Source organism: Chiroxiphia lanceolata, chromosome 21, assembly GCF_009829145.1.
Source record: "Chiroxiphia lanceolata isolate bChiLan1 chromosome 21, bChiLan1.pri, whole genome shotgun sequence".
NCBI classification, from domain to species: domain Eukaryota; kingdom Metazoa; phylum Chordata; class Aves; order Passeriformes; family Pipridae; genus Chiroxiphia; species Chiroxiphia lanceolata.
In genome coordinates this window covers 11,306,228-11,330,322 of record NC_045657.1, presented here as the reverse complement: position 1 = coordinate 11,330,322, position 24,095 = coordinate 11,306,228, and the positions used below count along the sequence as shown (strand labels likewise).

Here is a 24,095-nt window from a genome sequence, read left to right as displayed (position 1 = left end):
CCCCACACTTCTCAATTAACTCTGGATGCTAAATAAACAACACCAAGCTAAGTCACCGTCCAGGCAGGGCCAGCAGAGCTGCCTCCTGCATCCTAAAAGATTCTGGAGGGAAAACCCACCCTGCTGAACCAGCAAGGACAGGGAACACACTACTGGGGAGCACCAGGAGAAGCACCATGGAGGAAAATCACTGTTAACTTCAGAAATATACATTAAGTTTTCAGGGTGCAATTCCATGAAATTTGGGGTGCAATTCCCTTCTGCTATTCCCCCCAGCCCCCTATGACAAGCAGAATGGCAGCACTGCACAGCAAAGGAAAGCTCAAAGCTGCTTTACTCAACTGAAGTTGAAAACTGCAGTTCATGGATACACCTGTTAGACGGTCAAGCCATAATAACCCATTTCAGGGCTTCCAACGCAGCTTCAAACATCTTCATTTAAATAGAAGTCTCCTAATTTCCTCCAACAAGGAAATGGGGAAACACTGGTGAAAGAATTTAGCCTGGAAAACAACGTTATGTTGAAATGCATGTTCAGAACATGCATTTTTTGACAGTTTCAAATCCAGCCTGATAAATGCAGCATTCTGCCCCAGTCTAAATATGCACATTAGCCAGGATCTGGTAAGCAAGGAAACAAAAGAAGGATTTGGTCTTGTCAGCACTACGCTACAGCAGCACTGGATACTTTACTACTGGAAGTCTGCAGTATAGTGTGGCTCTCACCCAAAGCATCGCGCAGGAGGATTTTTTGTCCTAAGCATACAGAAGGAAAATAAAAATGTCATGAGATAACATTAATATGAAAGTTAGATATGAGCAGGCTCTTAATGGTTAATATGAACATTTTCCTAAAGTTGCACTTATCAGGAATCCACCATGCTATGGCAATAGGAAAGGATTTGATTTTGTTAACATCTTTTTACACTGCACTCACTGAGCACAACTGATTGCAAAAAATACATATCTGTGGTCCATAAGCAGGGATCTTAACAGAATGAGTTTTATTTTAAAAGGCTACAAAGTGGAGGGAAGAGAGAGAGTCCCTTGAGATTTCTAACACAGGCTTCACTGTCAGAAATAAAAGCAGGATCAGAAGAGCTGTTATCAACATCTGCATGTATCACATCCCGTCTGCTTTGCCAGAAAAATTACAAGTCTCTAGTTGAGAAGATGACTCCGCTCAGAGAAGCTATTCACAGAAATAAATGCTGGAACCACATTATTCCCAAATTAACTATCTATCTATTCATACCAAAGCTGCAAGGCACCGAGAACACAGATGTTTTGCTCAGATTCCAGCTTCTCACTTGTCATCCCATGATCTAAAAGCCAAACTGTAATCAGACTGACTTCAGCAGTAACTCTGGGCAAAGCAAGATTTTGTCTATACTGTGAAAACTGGGGCTTAAACCAATAAAAAGATAAAGTACACAGGATTTTCATTTAAAGTTCCTGGCTCAAGTTTACCCTGAAGGCTCCATTATGCTTCTGAACTAGAGCCACCACCTCTAATTACTTTTCTGGTTTTACTATTTTGAATACAATTCAGCTAATTTCTCCCTTTCCCACTCTCTATTGTATTTATTGTCTCAGTTTTAGGTGTACTGAGTGCAAGCTGCACAGGTGGTGGGGTACAGGTGGTGCCCCTCGGACGCCGTTCGGACAACAGTATGGATTCCAGCCAAGGCTGCAGGAAAGGCAGCACCAGACAAACCATCAAAGTTTAAGTTTTGATGACTGTGGTCAACAGATTTGACAGAGAGAGACACCAAACAAGGAGCATAACCCACAGAGCAACAGCTGCTCACCTGTACAGCTGCTTTCCTGACCATACTCACACTAAACCAGGAGCCTGATACCAAATGCCTCTTAAAAGCCAAACAACATCTGCATTTGGGGCTACAGAATGGGCTGTTGGGATTTACATCTGAACCCCAACCCCTCCCAGGAAGAGATCACACTGCCTATCCCAGTTTGCGCTGCATCCAGTCTGCATCTTCACAGATGTTCTGAGGTTTGGCTTTACTTTTTATAAAATAGAAGTTTACACTCTGACAAAAATTGAAAACTAATGAAAAATGTATTTATACATCATAATGCTTTCCTTGGCTAGGTGTTTAGAAAAGCTTTTGAGAATGCACATATTGCATTTTCTGTCCTAAGTAAATTTAAGTTATTGGCTTCTCTTTCATCCTTTCCCCCTGCAAGCACTACCCACTGCAGATACTGTTTTATCCACTTAACAATAGCACGCCTTCACAAAACAGCTCAACAAGAACTTTCATAACCAGAAAAAAGAACTTGGAACCTGTCTAAACATACAGCAAACTATGAAGGGAAGAAAGTAAAGTTTATTGTAAAGCTCAGAGAATCTGAATACACTGAGCACCAGGCTACTTCATCTATCATGGGCACATGGAACAACCGCTTCTGAACTGCTTCTGGGTTTGATCAGTAGATTCCAGATCAGTTCAGATTCTAGATAATGGGTTCTCAGCATAGGACACTCCCCTCTCCTTTCCATATTTTTTCAGGAAGTAATATCTGTGCACTTGAAAAAAGTAAGTAGAGATGTTTTTTCAAAGTAGAATAAGTAGGTATTTCTATATTCCATGTAAGTTTTTAATCAAAATTGAGAAAGAACAATGGATCTCCATTAGAAAAGAAGTTATAAATCTTACCTTTGTCAACTACATCCCATACTTCAACTTTCACAATATCATCAGTGGCTGGAAGCACAATAAGAAAACAAAAGATTAAAAGAAGGTTTCAGTGATATGTCCATCACTCAGTGCTCACCAGAGAGAGCCCAACCCAAAGCCAACATGGTGAAAGCAGCACAACAATGCCAAAAGAAAAGCAAATCCTGTGTGAGAAGAAAACCCAACCAGAACAAGAAGGTGGTGCGCTGCTGAAGGTCCAAGCTGTCAACCAAAATCATGCCATCTAAAGAACTTCCTAAAGATTCTTAGTCACATAAGTGATGGCTGGATTTCCTTGATGGTTCATGTCAGATTTGAAGCATGTTGTAAGTATTTTGTGTAGATTCGTTTCATAACACACAGAGCTTTCCACAGCCCTTCAAAAATGATGAAAATTTAATTCTGAGGATAAAGTCTGGTCTATAAGCAAGACGTACAACTGGAGAAAGGAATATACACATTTAGGGAAGATCAACCTTACTAGTGGCATTTCCAAGTAAACGTGACAGCCAGTGCAGACACCCCTGCAGCTACCAGAAACATATTTTCTCTGCACATTTCTAGGTGCATTTTGTGAAAAATAAGGTCTCACTAGCACTTTTGCCTCTTACAAGCTGCAGCATCAATAAATTACAAGCAGTAACATAACTACATATTTGAGTTGCTAAAATCTTAAGCAAGACATGCAAAATTCTAACTCCAGTGACTGGCACTGATAGCACAGACAGGAGTTTCACTTTTGGGTGTCATGAGGGACAGGCAGATCTGATTCGATGTTTCCACAGAATCCAAGGAGTCTGATCTTCAGGAAGTTGTTCCAAGAAACAGATGCTTTTTGGAAATGTTATAGGCTTCAAAGCAAAAGCTTGTACCTGGAGCAGCTCTGAACATAAAGCAATGGAATAGGAGGATAATGTCTCAGAGTAGAAATAATCTCACAGGATGGCATGAGATGAGTGTCACTGTCAACCAGGAAAAATTTTCTCTACAGAATTCACTGTTGGTTTAACTTAAATGCTTCAAAATATTGTAAAGACAGATTATGAATAAAGGAAAATTTTGATCCTCTACTTCTGGAGAAAGATCATTTTTTACATTTATGCATGATGCAAAATCGGCCTCTGTTTTCCTCACAGTAACTTCCACTTATCTCCCCCTGCGCCAGCTGGCAGTGGACACTGGACACACAGGAGACTCCCCCCAGGTCAGCCAAGCCGGTGCCTCACAGGACTGAAAGCACATGGGTGTACAGCAGCCTGCAGTCTGAACACTTCTGCTCAAACCACTACACTCCCCAAATTAATTCTGTCCCTGAACATTTCTACATACCATCAAGCCAGGTACAGCTCAAGTCCAACATATTAGTCATTCCCCTGGCACCCAACTGAGCCAGCTCCTCACTCACAGGCACTGGCACTGAAAGGAGCTCTCTCTGTGCCCTGGACTGCTCAGGGTGTGCTGTGCCCCTGCGGGTGCTGGGACACAGATCAGCTAGTGGAGGTCTGCCCCAAATTCCTGCCCTGCAGGTGATAAGGCAATCCTGGTGCCTTTCCACAATCAAGACTTGCTATAAAAGGGTAGGAGATGTTTGCCTTTTCCAGATGCCAGATTTTGCAGAGGCTCGGGAGGAGCCCAGAAAGCTACTTGTTCTTTCCAGTAGTGCCACGTGAAGCTGTACATCAGCACTAACAAGGGGTTCCTGGGGAGAAGCTGGAACCCCAGTTCAGAGAAGTGAGCCCCTGTGGTGACAGGCAGTGTTCTCCCATGAGGTGACCCAGTGCTTGGCACTGGGACTTTGCTCCCAAGCTCCAGAGCTCTCCACCTCCTTATCAGGAGCCAAACACACCCTCAGTTATGATTTGTTGACCTGCTGAGTGATTTCTGCAGTACTGACACCCTGCTGAGCAGGCAGCTGGGAAGCTGAACCTCTTGACCCCCACAGACCTGCTCGACACCCCTTTTGTCTGAGGGAAAGGTTGAAATTTCTCAAAGAAAATGAGATTCTGCATGAGATCCAAGAAAACCAAAACTGCATTTCCACATGCCCCTGCTAGCTCACAGCCAGGAAGTTCTTTTTCATCACTAGTGTCACTCCTGATGATCCTGATCATGAAAGAGGATAATTGCTTTAGTGCTGCTGTGTTGGCTTTGGTGTGTGATTCATGCCCAGCAGCATCTCACCTGAACTGGCTCTGGAAGGGATGTCGCAGCAAAAACAGAGCCAGTTCATCCTTTCAGGTCCCTAACTTGGATTAGCACAAATCACGATCAAACCACCGCAAAGATCTGTTCTCAGCTGCTATTTGGCCAGGTACTCCATAGCACACCGAACACTGCTTTCCCAGAAAACAGTGGAGAGCTGTGAGAAGACTCCAATTGCAAGAACACTCATTTAAAAATAAGAATCATCGGATTGTGGGTGGGTTCATCACCATGAACTCACAGGCCCTCAGGCATTTTTACTCTCGTGCAATGACAAGATTCACTTCATTCTCTCTGGATCACAAATCCTACAGCACAGGGCAGCTCTGCCATCCCTCACTCCCACCCATAAAGCATCCAAAAGATCTGAACGAAACTGTTTGCCAATGTTTATTTCAGACTTCATTTCTGAGGCTGCCAAACAGAGAATAAAATTGGTGACTAGCATAACCTAAAAAAGTGTTCCTTAGGGTCAGGAATGGTAACTCCTTACTTGGACAAAAAAATTACAAATATCCATTACAATTGGCACAGAAAAGCAACTTTGTTCATTCTGCGTAGGAAGAAATAACTCAAATTCCACTACCTTTATTAATTCCTCAAGTATAAAATTTCTGAAGGTGCTACATGCCACATCTAAAATGTCATTCTTCTAAGACCAGGCAATGTAAGAATCCTTCAATATTTGACAGCAATTTCATTAACATCTGCAAATATTTGCTGCCAACTACTTCATAATGTTTATTTAAGGTAGCTTGAGAGCATGATCACAGGAAAAACAAACTTTATTTTTCCTTTACTGATTAACTTGGCCAATGGGGCAGGAATTACATCTGAGCCAACTACTCTGAGGGCCCACATCACCTGTCTTGGATGGAAAGTTCTCAAAGCAGGAAAGAGACCTTATAATGTCTTTTAAAATGGGGGTTATATTTTAAAACAAGTATTAAGAAGGTCACTGGAGAATTTCCTATACTGATGGAAATTATTACTAAGACAATAGTACAGTGTTTTACAATGTAAAAGAAACACAAATGAAAGGCAAAATTTCAGGTACAGCCTTCCACATAGTTAGACAAGCTCAGCAACACTTTGCCTTGAGGAAAGTCCATCAGCATATGTACATACTGCTGTCAGCTCTGGCCAGGGAGTTCTACAGAAACCCAGCACACCAAGGTTAGAACTGGGCACCAGAAATAACCGATACACCTGTGCTTCTCAGCACACAGCAAAGCCACCCCAGGTGTAGATGTTTCCTATCCCATTATTGCACCCATGTTGAAAAAGCCAGTGCCTGAGCCTCCGCTCAGGAAGAGAAATGCAGACACAGGTGAGATGACTGGATCTTTCTCCAAACACCATTTTGCATGTACACATGTGTTTTGTACCTGTCTATGGATACAAAAACAGTTAGGTAAGAATAAGCCTCTTAGAATTAAATGCCAGACTCCGAGGTTGTATCTACCAGCACTGTTATGTTACCTACACCTGTCAGAGAGGAAACCCAACTCTGACCTTTAACCCGTGATAATGCAGAAACCCACAATTAACACTCAGTGCATTCTTTACACTTGCATATCCAAGAAAGAGGAATTTCATCTCTTACTCTGATCTAAGTCTGTTTAGGCTGAAGCATTCAAGTTTGATTTTGGAGATAGTTTCCATCATCCAAACAACTTGTAAGCTCTGTGTTCATTCCTCAGTAACTGATGAGCTGATATCCTGAGAGAGGAAGAGGAGTGAGGGGAAGGATGCCACAGCCAACATACACCATGCCAGAGGTTTAGCTGCAGGTGGGAAACACTGTGTGACCACAGCAGATCTGCTGGTGAACATACCCTGTAGTTTTGTGAGCATTATCATGAGACTCGGGCATCATGGTATCACCTGACAATAGAAATTTGAGTAGTGAATCAGACCCAGCACTCAATTTGGTGCTCATCCAATGCATGTTCTCCAGTGGGAGGAGATGGACAGTATCTGATTCAACAGAATGTCTGACTGGGCAGATGGACAATGTCTGATAATGACAAACAACTGCTTGACCGTTTGTGTACAGCATACTTGGTCTTACAATTTCATACTGAACCAGTAGTTCATCCCACAAGGCTGTGGCATTCTTTTTCAGGAACCTGAAAGCTGGACTTGATGCACTGTTGACTCACAGCCTTATGCAATTTCAATACCTGCAGTGTCTTCTCAAGCAAGAGGCAGGGCTTTCGCAGCCACTTTATACTATTAGAATAATGGGGAAAATTAAAATACAAAATCATATCTTATCACCCAGAATCCAACAAACACTTAAAAAAGGCACTGGTATTTCTGTGCTTCAGTAACTCAGCCTAGAGCTAACAGTACTACATTAATTTTTGAAACATCACCTTCCCCAGTTACCAGATGCTCTTTATATTTTCATCAGTGAAATCTAGTTTTCTCCCTGCTATTCACTTCCAGGCAACACCCAAAGCCTCAAAGCCAGATTTACATAATAACTCATTTTCTTTAACATGTCAAGCATATCACAAATATCTCAAATACTTCAGACCACCTATTAAATGCTTCCCTTGAACTGTGGCTTCCACAGACACTTTAGCACTTAAAACATACAGTTTCTGTGAAGTTATTAAAAACATGACTGAGAAACTATGAATAATAAGTTAAAATAAAAAGTGATGAGAAACCATTTTATCTCCCAAGAAGACAGAGAAGAAAGAAGCAAATGAGGCTGCAGTGGAATTTCCTCCCCCAAGGCACTGTCGCATGACTGCAGTCCCCTCCACTCTATTCCATCTTACTTTTATAATTCCAGTGGATGCTGGTGACTTGGATCTCCTGAGTCGGAATATATTCCTCAATAAATTTCTTTCCCTGTAGTCGGTGCCAGAGTGTGGTTTTCCCAGTGTTCCTGTCCCCTCGGATGACAATTTTCACTGGGAAAAGAATAGGCAGACAAATAAACTTGATTAAACACAACTTGAAGAACACTCTGAAAAGCACGTTAACTTTTTACAAGCATTATTCAGATGTAATTAGTCCTCCCATATTACACAGGCATGATGGGGTTCATTAGAAAACATGAGCCCCAGTCATTAAAATCAATCTTTATTCAGTGACTCACACCAGCTCAGCAGAAAGAACCACCAGCAAGGCTGAATCTTCAAAATCTGCACAACTCCAGCCCGCTGAGCCTCTGCTCTGTGACAGATGCATTTGATCTCTTACCCAAACCAGCAGTAGTTTGGTTTAGGCTTCAAAGGAGGTAAAGGCCTGAGCTGTAGCTGGACCAAGAACTCCTCCAGGAATGCCAGAGAGGAGCAGTGACACAGCCAGCTTTGGTGCACATGAGGTTGGAATACCACACCAATCATGGATTAACACAAGAATACTAGGTGGCTTTTCCAAGACTTGTTTATCAAGGAACAAAGGAAATTGGGGTACAAGAAGTCTCCTACACACCCTTCCCACTGTATGCAATTAGACTATAAGCCCCCACGTTATCCCATCAATATGACAGCCCGGGTGAGCCTTCCTTGAGCTCTCTCTGCCCAGCAGCATGGCTGCATGGTGTCCCCTGGAGCTGAGACACCTCTTAAGCTTCTCCTTGAGGCAGACACCTTTTACCTGTGACAGATTTCTTGAGGAGTCTAAGCAGAGCTCTGTCTAAACTGTGGCTGGACTGCCTCGCCCCTTCAGCTGGGACACTTCTGTCTGAGGTTCCTTACCTGGGACTGAGAGACCCCTCCACCCCAACAGTAAGGGACTCATGGCATGCAGAGTTAATACTATCAAATTGATACTTAGTATTAGTTATTATAAACTTTGTATAGATAATTCCATTAGACATAAACCGCTGTCCAAGTCTGAGACTAAGACTGGACCCAGATGTACGTAAGTTCGATAAGGAGTCTAGAAAGGGGGTCCCCTCTGAACCTTGTGACCCAACAGGAGGGTCTCCCTCAGCCTCCTGCATCTCCAGTCTCTGTGTAACTCATTCCAGCTCAATTCTAACTCCATTTTTTCTCTGGGTGTTTCCATGCATGTGCTCAGTAGCAGAGTGAACCTTGCCATCAAGCGGTGTCAAGTCACACTTGAACAACACCACATTCAGACCACTTTTGCTCATACACTGCTGATGATTCTTTAAGTGATCTAAATCACCCTTTAGCAACATCCTCCCATCTTTCTGCCTTCTGCTACCTCTCCCTGGCCCCTCACTTCCATTCTACCATAACCCTATTCCCTTGCTGGCCTTTTCTGCAGGCTTCTCCCTCCATTACCTCCTCTACCATTTCCATTTCTCCTTAAACACTTCTCATTCCTTGAGAAAACAGAATCACAGAATCATTTAGGTTGGAAAGGATCTTTAAGATCACTAGTCCAACACTGCCCAGCGCTGCCAAGGCCACCACTAAACATGTCCCCAGGTGCCATATCCACATGGCTTTTAAATCCCTCCAGGGATGCTGACTCCTCTACTACCCTTGGCAGCTGTGCCAGGGCTTGACAGCCCTTTTAGTGAAGAAATTTTCCCAAACTAAACCTTCCCCGATGCAATTTGAGGCCATCTCCTCTCCTGCCACTTGGTACTTGGTAGATGAGCCCAACTCCCTGGCTACAACCTCCTGTCACGAGGCTCTTGTGTTGGTTGCTTCAGTTTAGACAGAAACGCATTCAAACTCTTCCACAGAAATCAAGTGTCCAATATCAAAAACTGTAGCAATTAATATCATGAACTTTCCAGAGGTCGACCCAAATGTTACCTGATCTTTCTGTTACAGTGTAGAAACTTTTTTTTTAAAATACCATCCTTGGTTTTAGTGGCAACCACAGGGGTTACTGGGAAACATAAACTGGCCTGAACTGGATTTTTATGCTCGCGTTTTGAATTGGAGCTACGACTCTCTGGAAAATGGTCTACTCCACAGACATCTAATGGCAGTAAGGTGATTAGCATTAGGTTGTACATCATCATTTGGGCAAGGAGATCTGCGACCAAAGGCTGCCTTCTGCTGCAGCTCAGGAGCTGTTGCAGTGATTTCAGAGAAGAGCTGAAGAGGTCAACTTGAAGATAAAACATATACAGAGTCTGGAGAGGACTTCTGTCTCATGCTGAAGTTCCACTGTGCTTCTGCTGTTGTACACAGAGGTTTATTCTTTTTCAGAGCTGTTTATTCTTTTACAAAATTACTTACTAACACAGCACGAAGATAATAAAGGCAAAAATTAACACAGTATTTATAGGCCAACTTCACTTTCAGGTCGCAGAGCATCTCTGCAGACACAACAAACCAGCTCCTGCATTTCCTGTCACCTTGTGTGTGATTCTGTTTCCTACTTACAGATGATGAAAGAAGTTGATGAAGGATTCCTTTGATTTTTTGGAATCATGAAGCAAGTCCATGGCATAAGCAGAATGAGACTCCATTTGTCCCCTTTCAAACTCAAATCTTTTCAATATGCTTTCACTGCCTGCCTTAAAATGTTAAAATCCATATTCCCCCATGGAATGCAACATGAGATACCAAAACAGTGAGTTTCAAAGGACAAATAGACCCTTCATAAAGAGTCAGGCTCCTCTCAAGGTGCACTTAGAGGATCACTCTCGGATGACGTGGTTGTGAGCTCTCCCCTGAAGGGATAGTCTTACCTCCTGCAGGATTTTCCCAGTGCCAACGCTGTTATTTATGCAGTTACACGTGGAGTTGGATCAAGAAACTGAACTGGCTGAAAAATAACCTTGAAATCATCCATTTTCAGTTTTCTTCTGTAGCTCCAGTGCCCAGCTACATGAGCACCACACAGGAGGCACAGTTGAAGTGGAGAGGGAATCCCCCCCACCGCTGAGCAGCTCATGTTTAGATCAGTGCAGGGTGCTTGTGGCACCACATACTCAGTTTGAACAGGTCCAAGGGCCCCTTCCAGCTCCAGAACTCTCCATTAAGATCTCTGTTCTCCTACATAGTGCACAAGATCTCACTGACTCTTCCTGAAGAAAAAAAAGGTCTTATCTACAATAGAGCAGGGAATGAGGCAGGAGAGACAAATCACTTTTAGCAAAGCAAAATCTGTATTTGGGACTTCAGCTGGGGCAGGCATACTCAGTGACAGGACCTGCAAGGCAGGAAAAGCTGACTGAGCTTCAGAGCACAGCCAGGCAGGTACATCCAGGCCTGGGTTGTGGATGAATGTGGAAAGAGGAGCATAATGACAGGTGAGGTCAGTGCTGTCACTTGCAGGACAGTAACAACTGCTGCCTTGTTTTGATTTGAAGTTAAATCAGTACTTACTGCAAACAACCATAGGTTTACAGCAAAGGCAGGAAAATTATCCGTGGGAAGAAGGGTAGGGATGGAGAATAGATCAAGTGGCAAGGAAAAAGCTAAACAAATCACTTTATTCATATTGTTACTGCCTCAGGAAAACCAGAGGGATTTCCATTCTCCAGAGGGGGAAACAAAAGCAGAGAAGATACAGGCCCAGAGACTGGGTCTCAGACCAACTAGAACTGGAAATCAGGAGTTCCCAGTTCTGCCCATATTCCTCCAGGACCCCGCAGCAAAGATCCCCAAACTAATAACCCTATGCAGACAGCCATAACCTTGTCCTCATTAAGGTCTTAGGGACTGCAACTGAAATGCTTTGAGCTGTTTCTGCTGCCAGAAGCAGCACCACCTGCTCTGCAGACCCCCTCAAGCACAAGCAAAGCAGCAGGCAAAGTAGGGCTGGCACATGCTGCACAAACACCTGCGTTAGGCCATAGACAAAACCAAGAGAAAGTGGGAAGCAGCAGGAAGAGGAGAAGCCTTTCTTTTGGGAATTGTGCTGAATGAAAATACTTACCAGAGTCTGGAAACTATGACTTTAAAGTAACACAAAAGAAGTAAGGACTATAATGCTTACTAAACAGATACGCAATATTAATTAAGTTTTATCTTTGAAGGCACATTTTAGGCAGAAAAGGAATAAAGAGAGGGACTAGGGGAAATTCTTGAGCTACTGCTCAAGTATTTCAGTACTGGTGACTGTTCAGCCTGTGCTTCAGGCACACACAGCAGTGGGGTTTGTCAAGTGATGTGCACACTGGATGCAGCATATAAAGCCCAGAGCGGGAGGTGTTCTGTGTTCTGGGGAACAGGATGGATGGATTTGAACCTTCCCTGATCACCAGTGGATAACTCCCAGGGAATAACCAGCCAGAGCCATTCATTTCACCCTTGTTTGACCATCCCTGCCTTACATAAACAGTCAAGTTTGAGTACCCTTGTGCTGGCACTTCCTTGTGTAATTGATCTTGTAATTTGTTCAAACAAGCACCACTGCCCAAACGAGATCCACCTCCCCTCTCCACCGAGCCCACTCGCTCTGGTCGTGCTTCCTCCCAGGGCCAGCACAGCCCTCAGAGTGGCAACACAGCACACCTGATCCAGGGCCAGGCTATCCCAAGCAGGAAAGCAAGAGAAAGCTCTTACCAGGATTGGTTCCCCATTTTCCCCACTCCTATAAGCATCCCGGCCATTACATACATGGCACAGACCCATCATTTTCAGCTCTGTGCCTTCTGAGTGCTCAGGGAACTTTGGTGTTGACTGGGCCACAGCACAGAAACCAGAGCAGCTCTGTGCAGGCGGTACAAAGAGCAAACAAGGAGTGTGTGTGCTGGAATGCCGTATGGAAATGCTTTCCTTTTGAATTAGGATGTCCCAAGCACAGGACATGACTGCTGCCAAGGGCTGGTACTGGCCTTTGCTCTCATCACTTCATTAGAAACCTAAACCTTCCCACCCTGCAATGCTCTTCGTTTTGAAAACGTGACCGTGGGAGAGCAACCATCAAAACAAATCATTTGGGTTCAGTTTAGTGGTACATTCTACCCAGTGCTTGTAACTGTCAGTGCCATTAAAACACCTCAAACAGCATCCCCTCAAACAGGGGGCTGTTCTGAGCCCCTCAGCGAGCACCCAGAGCCAGGTACAAGGCTCAGGTCCCGGCCCGCTTTATCAGCAAACAACCCAAAGCATTCTCAGCACATTAAATATATTTCTAGGAAGGAAACAGTCTTTAGTCCAGGATCAGTAGTAATCTAATGCAGCAAGGAAACGTTTCTGTAAATAAGTCATCACAGCACCCTATGGTTTAGGTTTAGGTAGCTCCAGGGGAACTGGAGGAGTTGTAAAGATCTGTGTGTGCTAATGGTGGTTCCAGACCGTGTCCTGCACTCCTCTACTGAATGTCAGAGATTTGTCCAGAAAGGAGAATTGGCAATGCACAGGATTTGCAGCTCTGCCCTTCCCTTGCAATGACATTCCTTCACAGCCCGTCTTCGGCTGTGACCACCTCACCATGCTGGAACATTCCCCATCTACCCAGTGCCGAGGCTGTGGAGGGTACTTGGAAGCCCTTTTGTAAGCCAGCCTGTATCTCCTATAAATATTATATAACAGTGATGCTGGGAACAGTTACTATGGAGATTGAAAAGCTTGCCTTAAGGCAGTGACAGAAAGCTGCAGTTTTATTCCAGCTGTAAAGCAGTAACTAGAACACAAATCCTGGTAACACAGAGCACAAACCAAAAAGCTTTCCTGAGGCTTTCAGTAACAAGACAAAAAGCAGTGAAGCTACAGTTGGCATTTTTGGCCTTGCACAAATGGCAGGCAGGTTCACATCCACGGGTCAGTCACCACAGAACTGAGCTGGTCCTGTCCACTGCTGTGCCAGCAGGATACAGCTGAGCTGTTCTGTCTGCAGCACAAACCTGCCCTGTCTGAGGAGTCAACTCGTCTCTCTTACATAATTCACAAGCTGGTATTAGCTACCTGATCTCAGATATTCAGATGCCAGTACAGCACGCAGGTGTTCTGGGCTGTGGCCACATGAAGCCTCTGCACAGCTCAACGGTCTGTGACCAGCAGATCTCCAGGTATATGTTCAAGGATGCGGTGCTATATTCCAAGGCAGCAGTTTCACCCTCACCCCCATCTTTCACTGGAAATCCACTCTCAGCAATCACACTGCTGTTGTTCACATTCAGGACTGCTTGCTAAGACACTAATTTTATAAATTAAGCAGATGTGCTATAGATAAAGGCACCAAAAGCTCTCCCCAGTAAAGCAGAGCACATCAATAGCCATAACATTAAACAAAGCAAAAAACACCCCAAAACCCAAAGTGCTAACTTCTACATCACATTCTGTTCCAGACTAAGATCCAACATAAGCACTATTCCTGAAACATGTGTGCCTCCACAGAAATTATCCAGTGCCAAGTTTACAAATCAGTCTTTTTCCCACCTGCCAATCTCTCAGCCTTCTGCAATCTGCCTCCCTGCCTGCCTGAATCCACACAACTGAGCTGGCGCTTGCAGCGCTCCCTAGAACCAGCTCTATTTTCAGCAGGGATGACATAACTACTGTCCCTGTCTCACGACTGTTACTTTGGGATTGATTTCACATAATTGCAGTGCCCTCCTGAAACTCTATTAAAAATCACCTTCACTGGCCTCCAAGGGAAAAACACAGCCCTAAGCCTCAACCCTGAGAGGAAAAGAATTTTGAAAGTGTTCCCTAAGAAAAGAGCAAATGTATCAGTTGCAAAGAAGACAGTCGGGATGAATGATGTACCAAGGGCACACAGAGGCATTCACAGCTCACCTTTCATTAGAGTCTGGCAGGGCTGAGCTTTTTAATAGACCATTATCATATAACCACTAGAGCTTAACTATAAACACTATTATCCGGGGCTGCAAGGAAGGTCACCCACGCCCCCAGGGGAGTTACCCTCTTGATGCTTGAACTGACACAAACTGATGTACAAGGCCCTCTTGTGCTGTGCCACAGCCGGCAGGCAGCGCTCAGGGACGCTGCTGCACCGCGGGGCCCGACTCCTGCACCGAAAGATAAAAGTTTCCCATCCCTCACTCCTCCCACGCTTCCATGAGCTCCAATGTTTAACTCCACACTTGCCTTTGGGCCAATACGGGTAAAAGCACCACCAGGCACACGAAAAGCACACGCACCACCAGCCCCTCCGGGGTCCCAGCGGCCACCGGTCGGGGCCGTGTCCCCCCCGGGCTGGCCGAGCCCCTGCGACCCCGCGCACGACTCACTGTTATACTGGACTCCCTTGGCGAACCTCCTCTGCAGCGCCTGGTTCATGGACTGCAGCCCCGCGGGGATGTTCTTGTCGCGGACCGCAGCCTGGTCCGAGCCCACCAGCTTCTTCAGGGCCGAGAACATCCTCGCGGTCGCTCACCGGCACCGCCGGGGACGGGCCGAGCGCGGGCTCAGGGCCGGGGGGGCGCCGGGCGGCTCAGGGCAGCAGCGGGGCCATGCGGGGCGAGGGGCGCGGGCCCGGCCCGGCGGGAGGGGCTATTCTGGGGCAGGGGCACTACCCGGGCATGTCCCGGTGCGGAGCGGTGAGGCCGGTGCCGGGGGCCGGGCGAAAGGGCCGGGACGCTCAGCCCCACCGGGGGCCGGTACCCGTGTCGGGGCCGGGGAGCTCAGCCCCGCCGGGTGCCGGGGCCGCGGGCCGGGCACAAGGAGCAGGGGCGGACCGGGTCTCCCGCCGCCGCCATCTTGGCTCTTCCGCCTCTCCGGGGGGGCCGGAGCGCGCGCGGCGCAGGTACGGCGGCCGGCGGGGGACAGCAGGGCGCGGAGCGCGGCCGCCGCGGGGACCCTCGGGATCCCCCGTCACCTGCAAAGGCTGAATGTAGCCTAACCCGTCCGAGAACCCACAGCCCCCCAAAACTCTCTCAATGCCCTCTTGTCAGATTCACAGGCCCCCACCTGTGACCCCCATAACCCCTCCTGGGTACATGCCAGCATCCCTGGGGCTCCCCGCAAACATTTCTAATCCCCGCCTGGGACCTCTGTAATCCCCTGGGATCCCCATAACTCCTGTAACCCCCTCCTGGGACCCCCATAGCTGCCCTCTGACTCACCCCCATAACCTCTCATGGGGCCAGGCCTGAATTCTGGGACCACCCCCAAAACACCTCTAATCCCTTCCTGGGACCCCTATACAACCTGGGACTCCCATAACCCCTGTCATCCCCCCTGTGCCAGCCCCATTTTACCCCGTGACCCTCATAACCCTGCAATTCCCTCCTGTGACCCCTCAGGGCCCTCTCTGACACTGTATAATCTGCTGCAAGTGATTGTCCTGTGACTCCTGTCCCGGCTACAAATGGGTCTCCCCAGTCCCACTGTGAGCCGGATCCAGCAGCAATCATTCACCTTCAGGGAGGACCAGACAAGCTGTTCCCTCCTTCCCGGCAGCTCACCCCCATTCCCTGGGAAATGGGGGGCTGAACCCCCTCCAGCAGGACCCCCTGAGCCTCTCGGTGCCCCAGTTGGCCACCCCAGCCCTGTGTGTGCAGGGGGCAGCAGGCTGAGGAAGGGTCAGAGACTCAGTGGGGAGCACCCAGCAACCCCACAAAGGTGGGGACACCCCACCAGGGAGGCCAGAGAGGACCTGTACTGCATCCCCTGCCCCTCCTGCCCCTCCTACTCTGCTCCCCACCAGCTCGAGAATGGACACGGGGCTCTTTGATCACATTAGAGACATTTACTGCTGGAGGCATCTCCTGCGCTGCCGGCAACTGGCAGTGCTGTCCCGTGGGACGCCAGTGCTGGGTGCCAGCCCCTCGTCCTCCGCCTGCTCAGTTTGACAGGTGCAGAAACTCCTCATCCTCTGCAAACAGAGAGACACACCAGGTGATGAACAGACCCCTCCTCGCCATGTGGTCAGACGGTGATGGATCTGCTTCCCGCTTGTCCCTGCCAGCAGTGAAGGGGGGCAGCAGTGGAGACCCTCCATACACAGCCGTGCTATCCTGGGATGTCACCTTATGTCCCACGACTTGCCATGGTGGCATTAATGCACTTCATATTGCTGACAGGGGTAATAAAAGATTGTTTCTGTCCTAAGACATGTTACTCAGGCTCCAGCTCCCATCCCCAGGATCACAGATGGTCCCCAGCTCCCGCATGCTGGGAGCAGGCTTGCTCTGGGTAGGGTGTGCTGAAAGACCCCTCAGTCCCCCCTCTCTGAGGGACGATTTCCTCTGCCACGCTCCTGACAACCTGCTTGTCACTTCACCCGAGGGCTAAGCGGTACCCGTTGTGCCTCCTGGGGAGGCTCAGGATGGAATCCCCTGTGCTGAGCTGGGGGGTCTGGCAGGTGTCACACAGAAGATATATCCCTAACAGGGACCCTGGTTTGATCCTTATTTGGTGTCAGGGTTTCTGGAACCTCTCCAGTCTTTCAGCCCAGGGGCTTTTGCCTGTGCTCCCCATTGCACCTCAGCCTGCTTGGGGCCCTTCTCCCTTTCATCAAGACCATTCTGAAGTTCAGTCATGGCTTCAGCACATCTGCAGCCTGTCCAACCCTCCTGTGCCATACTGTCTGTGGGTTAATGGCCATATTCCCAACACAGCGCAAAACCATCCCATCCCCATCATGGACTTGCGACAAACCCATCCCAGGCCCATGACAGACCCATCTTGGACCCATCCAGACCCAGTACAGATCCATCCCAGAGCCAGGACAGCCCTGCACCCACACTAGGCAGACCTAGGAGGTGGTGTAAGGCTGCTGCCACGGCTTCCCTGGCACAAGGATGGGCAGTGAGGGGTTAGGGGGGTACCTGCCAATGGAGGAGCCCCACAGTACTCCTTGCACTCCTTCTCCGAGTAGAACTGGTTCCCGTTGCCCTTGCAGCCCCCATAGCTGAAGGTGATGCACTTGCCCTGGGCGGCGTCGAAGGCCCAGCGTGTCACCAGTGCCTGGCAGGGACCTGGCACGATGGGCAGCCTGCAGGCAGCTGTGGGACAGGGCTGTGTGAGGTTCAGGGACCCCCACACCTCCCACATGGATGCGGGACACATGCTCAGATCTCCTCTGATGGGATCCACCTCCTGTGCCCTGGCCTGGCCAGGACTGTCCCGGCGGCTGCTCACCCTCCGTCCGGCAGGCCTGCAGGCACTCCTTCTCTGAGTAGAAGTTGTTGCCGTTGCCCAGACAGCCTCCATAGAGGAAGGTTTCACAGGCCATGGAGGAGGAGTTGTAGAAGAAGCGGGAGAACATCCCTCTGCAGGGCCCGGGGTCCTGGCCCAGCCGGCATGAGTCTGCGGAGCAGCACAGCCCGGGCTGCCACAGGCAGACGGGGGGCAGGGCAGTGGGGTCCCGATGCAGCCCCCCTCCCCTGGGACCTACCTTCCTTGTTGCCAATGTAAGGGGGCAGGGGTCCCGCAGCTGAGCCCTCCTCGGGGGGGCAGGACTGCTCTCCGTGCCCTCTGCACCAAGAAGGAAACACAGGGCTGCCATCAGCCTATAGGACCCTGCTGCCCACCCCATTGCCCCTGGAGTGGAGCTATGGAGGCTCCAACCCTCCCTCAGTGCTCCCAGCACTGATCTTGATCACTGATCTTCAGTCTGCAGGCTGTGATCCCTCCACACCTCACGATCCTATGCTCATCCTGGGTGGGGACCATGATCATGGGTTGTGGATGAAGACAACTGAAGTACCCCAGTCATACCCTGTGCTGGGGATGTGTCTCCATGGTGCATAACCTGCTTCAAGTCAGCTGGGTTGTTTCTCCTGTGAAAGTCCCATCCCCTCTGGAAAATCTTTCAAAACTCAACCCTGTGAGACTGGGAGGTGCTGACTGATGGCTGCTGAAGGCCCAGTGGGGTGCTTAGCCTCCCCATCCTTGGAGAAGGGGCCTACAGCTGGGACACTCACAGGCAGTCGAGGAGCAAGGAGACACCAGCAACCTTCATGCCATGGAAAAAACCAGAGTAGGAAAAGGCTATTGCCTTCTTCTTGGAAATGAGTCCTAGTGCCCTCCTGGCCCCCGGGGCCCTAACCCTGCAGCCTGCACCTGCCTGTGCCCCCCTCCTTGCAGGCAAAGCCCATCAGCAGAGATGGAAGAGCAGCTCCCAGGGTGGTCAGTGGAGCGGCTGCCCAAACAACATGTCCTACCCACAGAGCCTCTCCCTGGACACCAGGTCTCCAGTGAGTTTGGCTTGGGAGGAATGTCCTCAGCTTTGATCCACTTCAGGAGGTCCCAGCTGTGCCACTCACCTGGGGAGCACTTCCAGTCTCCTGAGGAACACATTCACCTGGCCCAGATGCAGGAGAGAAGATCAGCAGTGTCAGAGGAGAGGTGTCCTCATCTCACCAAGTACTGCGCCATGCCCATGCAGGACCCCAGGGAAGGGGACACCCTTCCAGTTTTCTTCCCCTCTTTCTGCTTTTCACCTCCCTCTCACAGAAGCACCACCTTAAAATCCCCACACCTCACTGCATCTCCCGAAAATCCCCCCACCCCCCTTCATCCCCCTGAAATCCCCATATCCCCCTGCATCATGCCAGCCCCTTCTGAACCCCAGGCTGAGCAAGGAGCCTCTCAGGTGCTAGGAGCACCCAGCCATGGGGACAAGTCATGAGTGTCCCTGGGTGTCTCATGCCCTTGTCCCAGCACAGTGATGTGGGTGCATTGATCTGACAGCCCTTTGACTAGAAGCTGGTGCAATCCTGACTGATGCAAGGGCTACCAAAGCCCTTGTCTCTCCTTCCTCCCTCCTGACTATCCGCCATCTCCCCAGCCTGGCAAACCAAGGAGGAGCAGCTGGAGTGCTCCAGTAACAGGAGAGGCGCATGCTCCATGGGAGCTTACCTCTGTTGGCCAGGATGAAGACGGAATCCATGGGAATGCCTGTCTCCAGAGCCAGCTGCTGGAAAGACTCATGAGGTCCTGCCTCAGCTCTGGACTCCTCCCTGAGAAAGAGAATGGGCTGTGAGCAGGGTGGGTGTGGGAGGGGGTCCATCTGCAGTCCCCAACCAGCCACTGCCCCATAGAGCTCAGGTGGCTGCAGGCAGGTCCAATACCAGCCTCCTGGTCCTTGCCAACATAGAATCAGGGAATCAAAGATCATTGAGTCCAACCATTGACCCAGCACTGCCAGGTCCACCACTAAACCATGTCCCTAAGCACCACATCTACACGTTTTTTGAACACATCCTGAGACATCCAGAACACATCCAGATTCCATCACTTCCTTGGGCAGCTTGTTGTTCCTAACCAGCCTCGACTAAGGCCTTGGACAAAGTGGGTTTAATGGTTCTTAATCATGGAAAACAGCATCTCCTGCCACTTCAGGGCCTGGATTCCCTCCAAGCAAATATCACCACCTTCATCCCAACCCCCATACTGGTTTGGATGTTCCTTGCCTGATGTGGCTTTAACAGAGCCATGAGACTCCACCTCTGCCCTGCCAAAGATGAGCTGTTCCAAGGCACCACTTCCAAAATCCACGGTCAAGTCCCTCAAGGCCAAGGGAGCTGAGAGACCCTTACGTCGTGTTTCTGAGCTGTGCTGGCACAACCCAGAGCCTGCTCACCCTCAAGTGCCATGGTCAGACGTACCATACAGCTTCAGGGTGGTGCTTGGGCCAAAACTGCTTTTCTTCTTCATCAGGATGACAGCATATTCTTCATAATTGGTGCGGAGCACATAGGACTGGATAGACACATCCCATTCTGGGTGAGACAGAGACACAGGGGATGTCATTCCTGCCCCTCAGGGAGAGATGGAGCAGTGTAGGACAGTGCCAGATCTGGGGGCTGAAATCAGGCACCTAATTAAAGAAAACAGGATTTTTGGGAAAGAGATTCATAAAATCATGACTTCCTTTAGGCTCACTGGGCTCTCAGCTGAGGGAATTGTAAACCAAGGGCTGCAGACAACTGAAATGCCACCAATGCTCCTGAAGTGTGGCTGGTGGGAGCCTGCCCCAGCCTGTGACCCTGGAGACAGGAGCGACCTGCTAGAACATCTCGTCATCCTCTACCTATGCAGGAACATTTTTGAAACAGCCCTTTCCCCTGACTTTTACTCCAGACTTTAACTGGAAATGACAAAAACTGTGGAATGGCCTTTGAGCCCTGCTCTCCCCATCACCCAGCCGTGCCACAGCCCAACTCACTGGGGTTGTAGTAGGTGTATTTGCCAGGGGTACTGGTTTTCTGGTACTCTCCTGAGACTTTTGTGCAGTCACCTTGCCTAGAGGGAGGAAGAAAACAATCAGCTACTTGGAGTGATCATTTCCCCTGGTTATAGCATGAAAATCATGTCTTGGGCACCAAGGCCATGGCACAGGACCCCCAAAATCGCCCTGCCTGAGGCATTGGATGTTTGCACCCAATCCATTCCCTCCTCAGGGCTGCCAGACAGAGCAAGTAACCCCTCGTGTCCTGTCCCAGCACCCCTGGGTAGGGTGGCTCTGGAGGAAGCTCAACACCCCCAGCAATGCCCCGTACCGCAGCCTGGTGCTGGCAGTGCTGATCTGATCGGTGCTGGGGCCGGGGCCCAGCACCAATGTACCCATGCTGAACTTCTCCTTGTAGTTCTTCATCCATGTGCAGGTCGTGCCAATGGCGATGTCGTACCACTTCCCGTACATCTGTGGGGAGAAGCGAGGGGGGTATCCACCATGAGCGCTCCTTGCCCACGTGAGACATCTGGTTTTCTGCAGAGCTGAAATATTCATGGCCCAGAGAGAAACTGGAAGATGATGATGCAGGGTGCAGAGGCCAGAGCTGCTTCAGGACTTGGGAAGCAGATCAGCACTGAGCAGGATTTTCCCAGGTTCCCTGACTACCAGGTAAAACTGGAGGCATCAGGCTGCCATCCCCATATGTGTACCAGTGGAACCCAGACCCAGGCACACATTTGGGGCTATGTGAAGCCTGGCAGGGGACAGGGCTGGCTGTGAGGAATCTCCAAGGGAGCCTGCGTCCCACAGAAATCCCACAGACATCCTATGAGAACCATCTGAGCTGGCGTTTAGGCTGCAGACACCCTGCCTGGGTGTTTGCCAGGATGAGACCACCCCAAAGGCTGGCATCCTCTGACTGGCACCCAGGGAGTGCCACGCTGCCAATGCCTGTCCCATAGGCATTACTGCCCTTCTCTCTGGAGGAAAATGAAATCAAGTTTGCCCCATTCCTTTTGCCCCCGGAATTAAGGGACCACAAGCTGCCATTACCCGCTCAGCCTCAAAATTCTCCTGCACTTGGATATCCTCATCCTGGTCTCCGATGGGGGTTCCGCTGGCCACGGCAAAGAGGAGGAGGAGGGAAGGGAACCTCCAAATAATCATAGCTGGTGACTTCAGAGTGCTGCTGAGCCCCAGTGTGTCGGTGGGATCCTGGACTCTGTGCTGTCCCCACTGCGCAGCAGTGTGACCTTCAGCCCAGGGCCAGCAGGGCTGGCTGGCCTGCGGGGGGGCTGCCAGGGGAGGGAGGGTGTATGGCCCGGATGGGCATCACCGCTGCCCTCAGTGGTGGTGGGGATTTGTAGGGAGCTGATGTGGGGTGTGGGAGGGGAGATGGGCACCCTCCCGCCATGCCAGGCCGAGCTCCTCACCCTTGCCTGTTTCTACACCCCTACTGTGGCCAGGAGCTGTCTGACCCTTTATTCTACCTTGGGATTCACATTCCTGCTCTGGCATCCTACGAAGAGCCCTGATGACACCCCCAGCCCCAACAGACCAGCCTGATCCCACGTAAAGGAGAGAACCGAGGGTCCCCAGTGCTCGCCTCAGGCTGCCTAATCCTGACCAGTTGTCTATAGGGAACAGAACCTGAGTTGCCTGCTCCCCTTCTGGACCCCCTTCCAGCAGTCCCAGCATCCTGGATACGGCTATGTGTCACCCAAACCCACAGTTGAGTGTCCCTGGGCCTAGAGGAGCTGGAAGCATTGGGCACACCATCTTTCCCAGCACTGTTTGCCTTCGTGGGATGATTAACTGAAACCAAACAGCCCGAGGGAAACTGCAAACAGAGCAAAGGGCAGGAGCACCTCTCCAGACGGCCACAGCCCCAATATTTGTGGAGAAGGGCCTGAGCCGACAGCACGTCAGGAGTCGGCCTGACCTTCACCCTCCGTCCCCCCTCAGTCACTGATGGGCCCTTGGATAAGGACCAGTAGGTGCTGCTGCCCGGGCATGGGGCCTGCGGGGTGGCAGTGCTCCGGGCAGGGACAGCCTGGACTCTCTACCCACATGTCTCCGTGCCACATCCGCGGTGTGCCGGGAGACTGGGGGATATGTGGACGTGTGGCACAGACGCCTCTGGTAGCCCACCCTCATCCCATCCCATCTGCTCTCTCAGAGGAGCATTCCCCAGCGCAGCAGCAGCCCTGGGCTTCAGCCCCCGAGACGGGGGTCCTTCTTCGGGGTCCCACTCGGGGTCCCCTCTGCCTCGGCCCTTCCAGCGCTAGGTGGCAGCCGGCGGTAAGGAATGACAGCCCCGCTCCCATCCCCGGCCTCTGTGGCCCTTCCTGTGATCCGGGCAGTGATGGGCCCCGGGGAAGGCTGTACTTCGAGGGGGCTTATAAAAGAGAGAGAGAGTAATTTTTTACACTGGCAGAGAATGATCATCATCATCATGGCTAGGCTTCGCGAATGAAGATTTAGGAAGGCTCTATCCACGTTTGTTACAGGCACGCTGGTGGCTTATGAGGCCAAAACGAGATAGACAAATCCGATTGCAGAAGGCACAGCAGAAAGACTCCTTAGGATACGATTCTTTCTGCGTTGTCTTTTCTCCTCGAGAGTGATCCTGCGTGCGTTCTCAAAGGAAACGGCAGCGTTATAGATGGTGTGTCTCCAGACCTCCCAACTGGAGGCCAGAGTAGACCAGTTATGATGATCAATGTGGCCGAGGCTGAGATGTTGTTTCAGGGAGTCCTTGTATCTTTTCTTCGGGACTCCTCTCTTGCAGCAGCCGGAGGCAAGTTCACCATAAAGCAAGATCTTAGGGAGGCGGTGGTCCTTCATCCTTGAGACGTGCCCTGCCCAGCGCAGCTGCGTTCTCAGTAACATGACCTCAATGCTTGTGACTGCTGCTTGTTTTAAAACAGATGTATTGGTCACATAATCTGACCAGTGGATGTTTAGGACTGTACGGAGGCAGCGTTGATGGAAGCGTTCTAGGAGACGCAGGTGGTGGCGGTAGATGACCCATGATTCGGAACCGTATAAGAGCATAGACAGCACTATGGCTTTGTAAACACCGATCTTGGTGCTTTTCTTCAAGTGTTTATTACGCCATACTCTTTTATGGAGTTTTCCAAAAGCACTATATGCCTTTGCTAACCTGTTGTCTATCTCCCCATCAATCTT

At 49.7% G+C, this 24,095-nt stretch overlaps 2 protein-coding genes across 2 annotated transcripts in view; both read right to left on the bottom strand.

Annotated features, from left to right (window-relative positions):
- Nucleotides 1-15,419, bottom strand: part of RABL6 (RAB, member RAS oncogene family like 6) — a 55,395-nt gene extending 39,976 nt beyond the window's left edge. The window contains 3 exon segments of the mRNA XM_032708336.1: nt 2,685-2,732; nt 7,703-7,837; nt 15,010-15,419. Of these exon segments, the coding sequence (XP_032564227.1) occupies nt 2,685-2,732; nt 7,703-7,837; nt 15,010-15,139 (313 nt within the window). The 5' untranslated portion in view covers nt 15,140-15,419.
- A 1,035-nt stretch (nt 15,420-16,454) lies between these two features.
- Nucleotides 16,455-22,162, bottom strand: LOC116797251 (protein AMBP-like). Its single transcript, XM_032708638.1, is given in 12 exon segments — nt 16,455-16,595; nt 17,551-17,727; nt 17,864-18,031; nt 18,120-18,177; nt 18,179-18,199; nt 18,991-19,028; nt 19,586-19,657; nt 19,660-19,686; nt 20,335-20,448; nt 20,895-20,971; nt 21,229-21,371; nt 21,957-22,162. Coding segments are annotated over 12 exon segments (1,041 nt in total). The 5' UTR covers nt 22,071-22,162; the 3' UTR covers nt 16,455-16,563.
- Between the last annotated feature and the right edge of the window lie 1,933 nt (nt 22,163-24,095).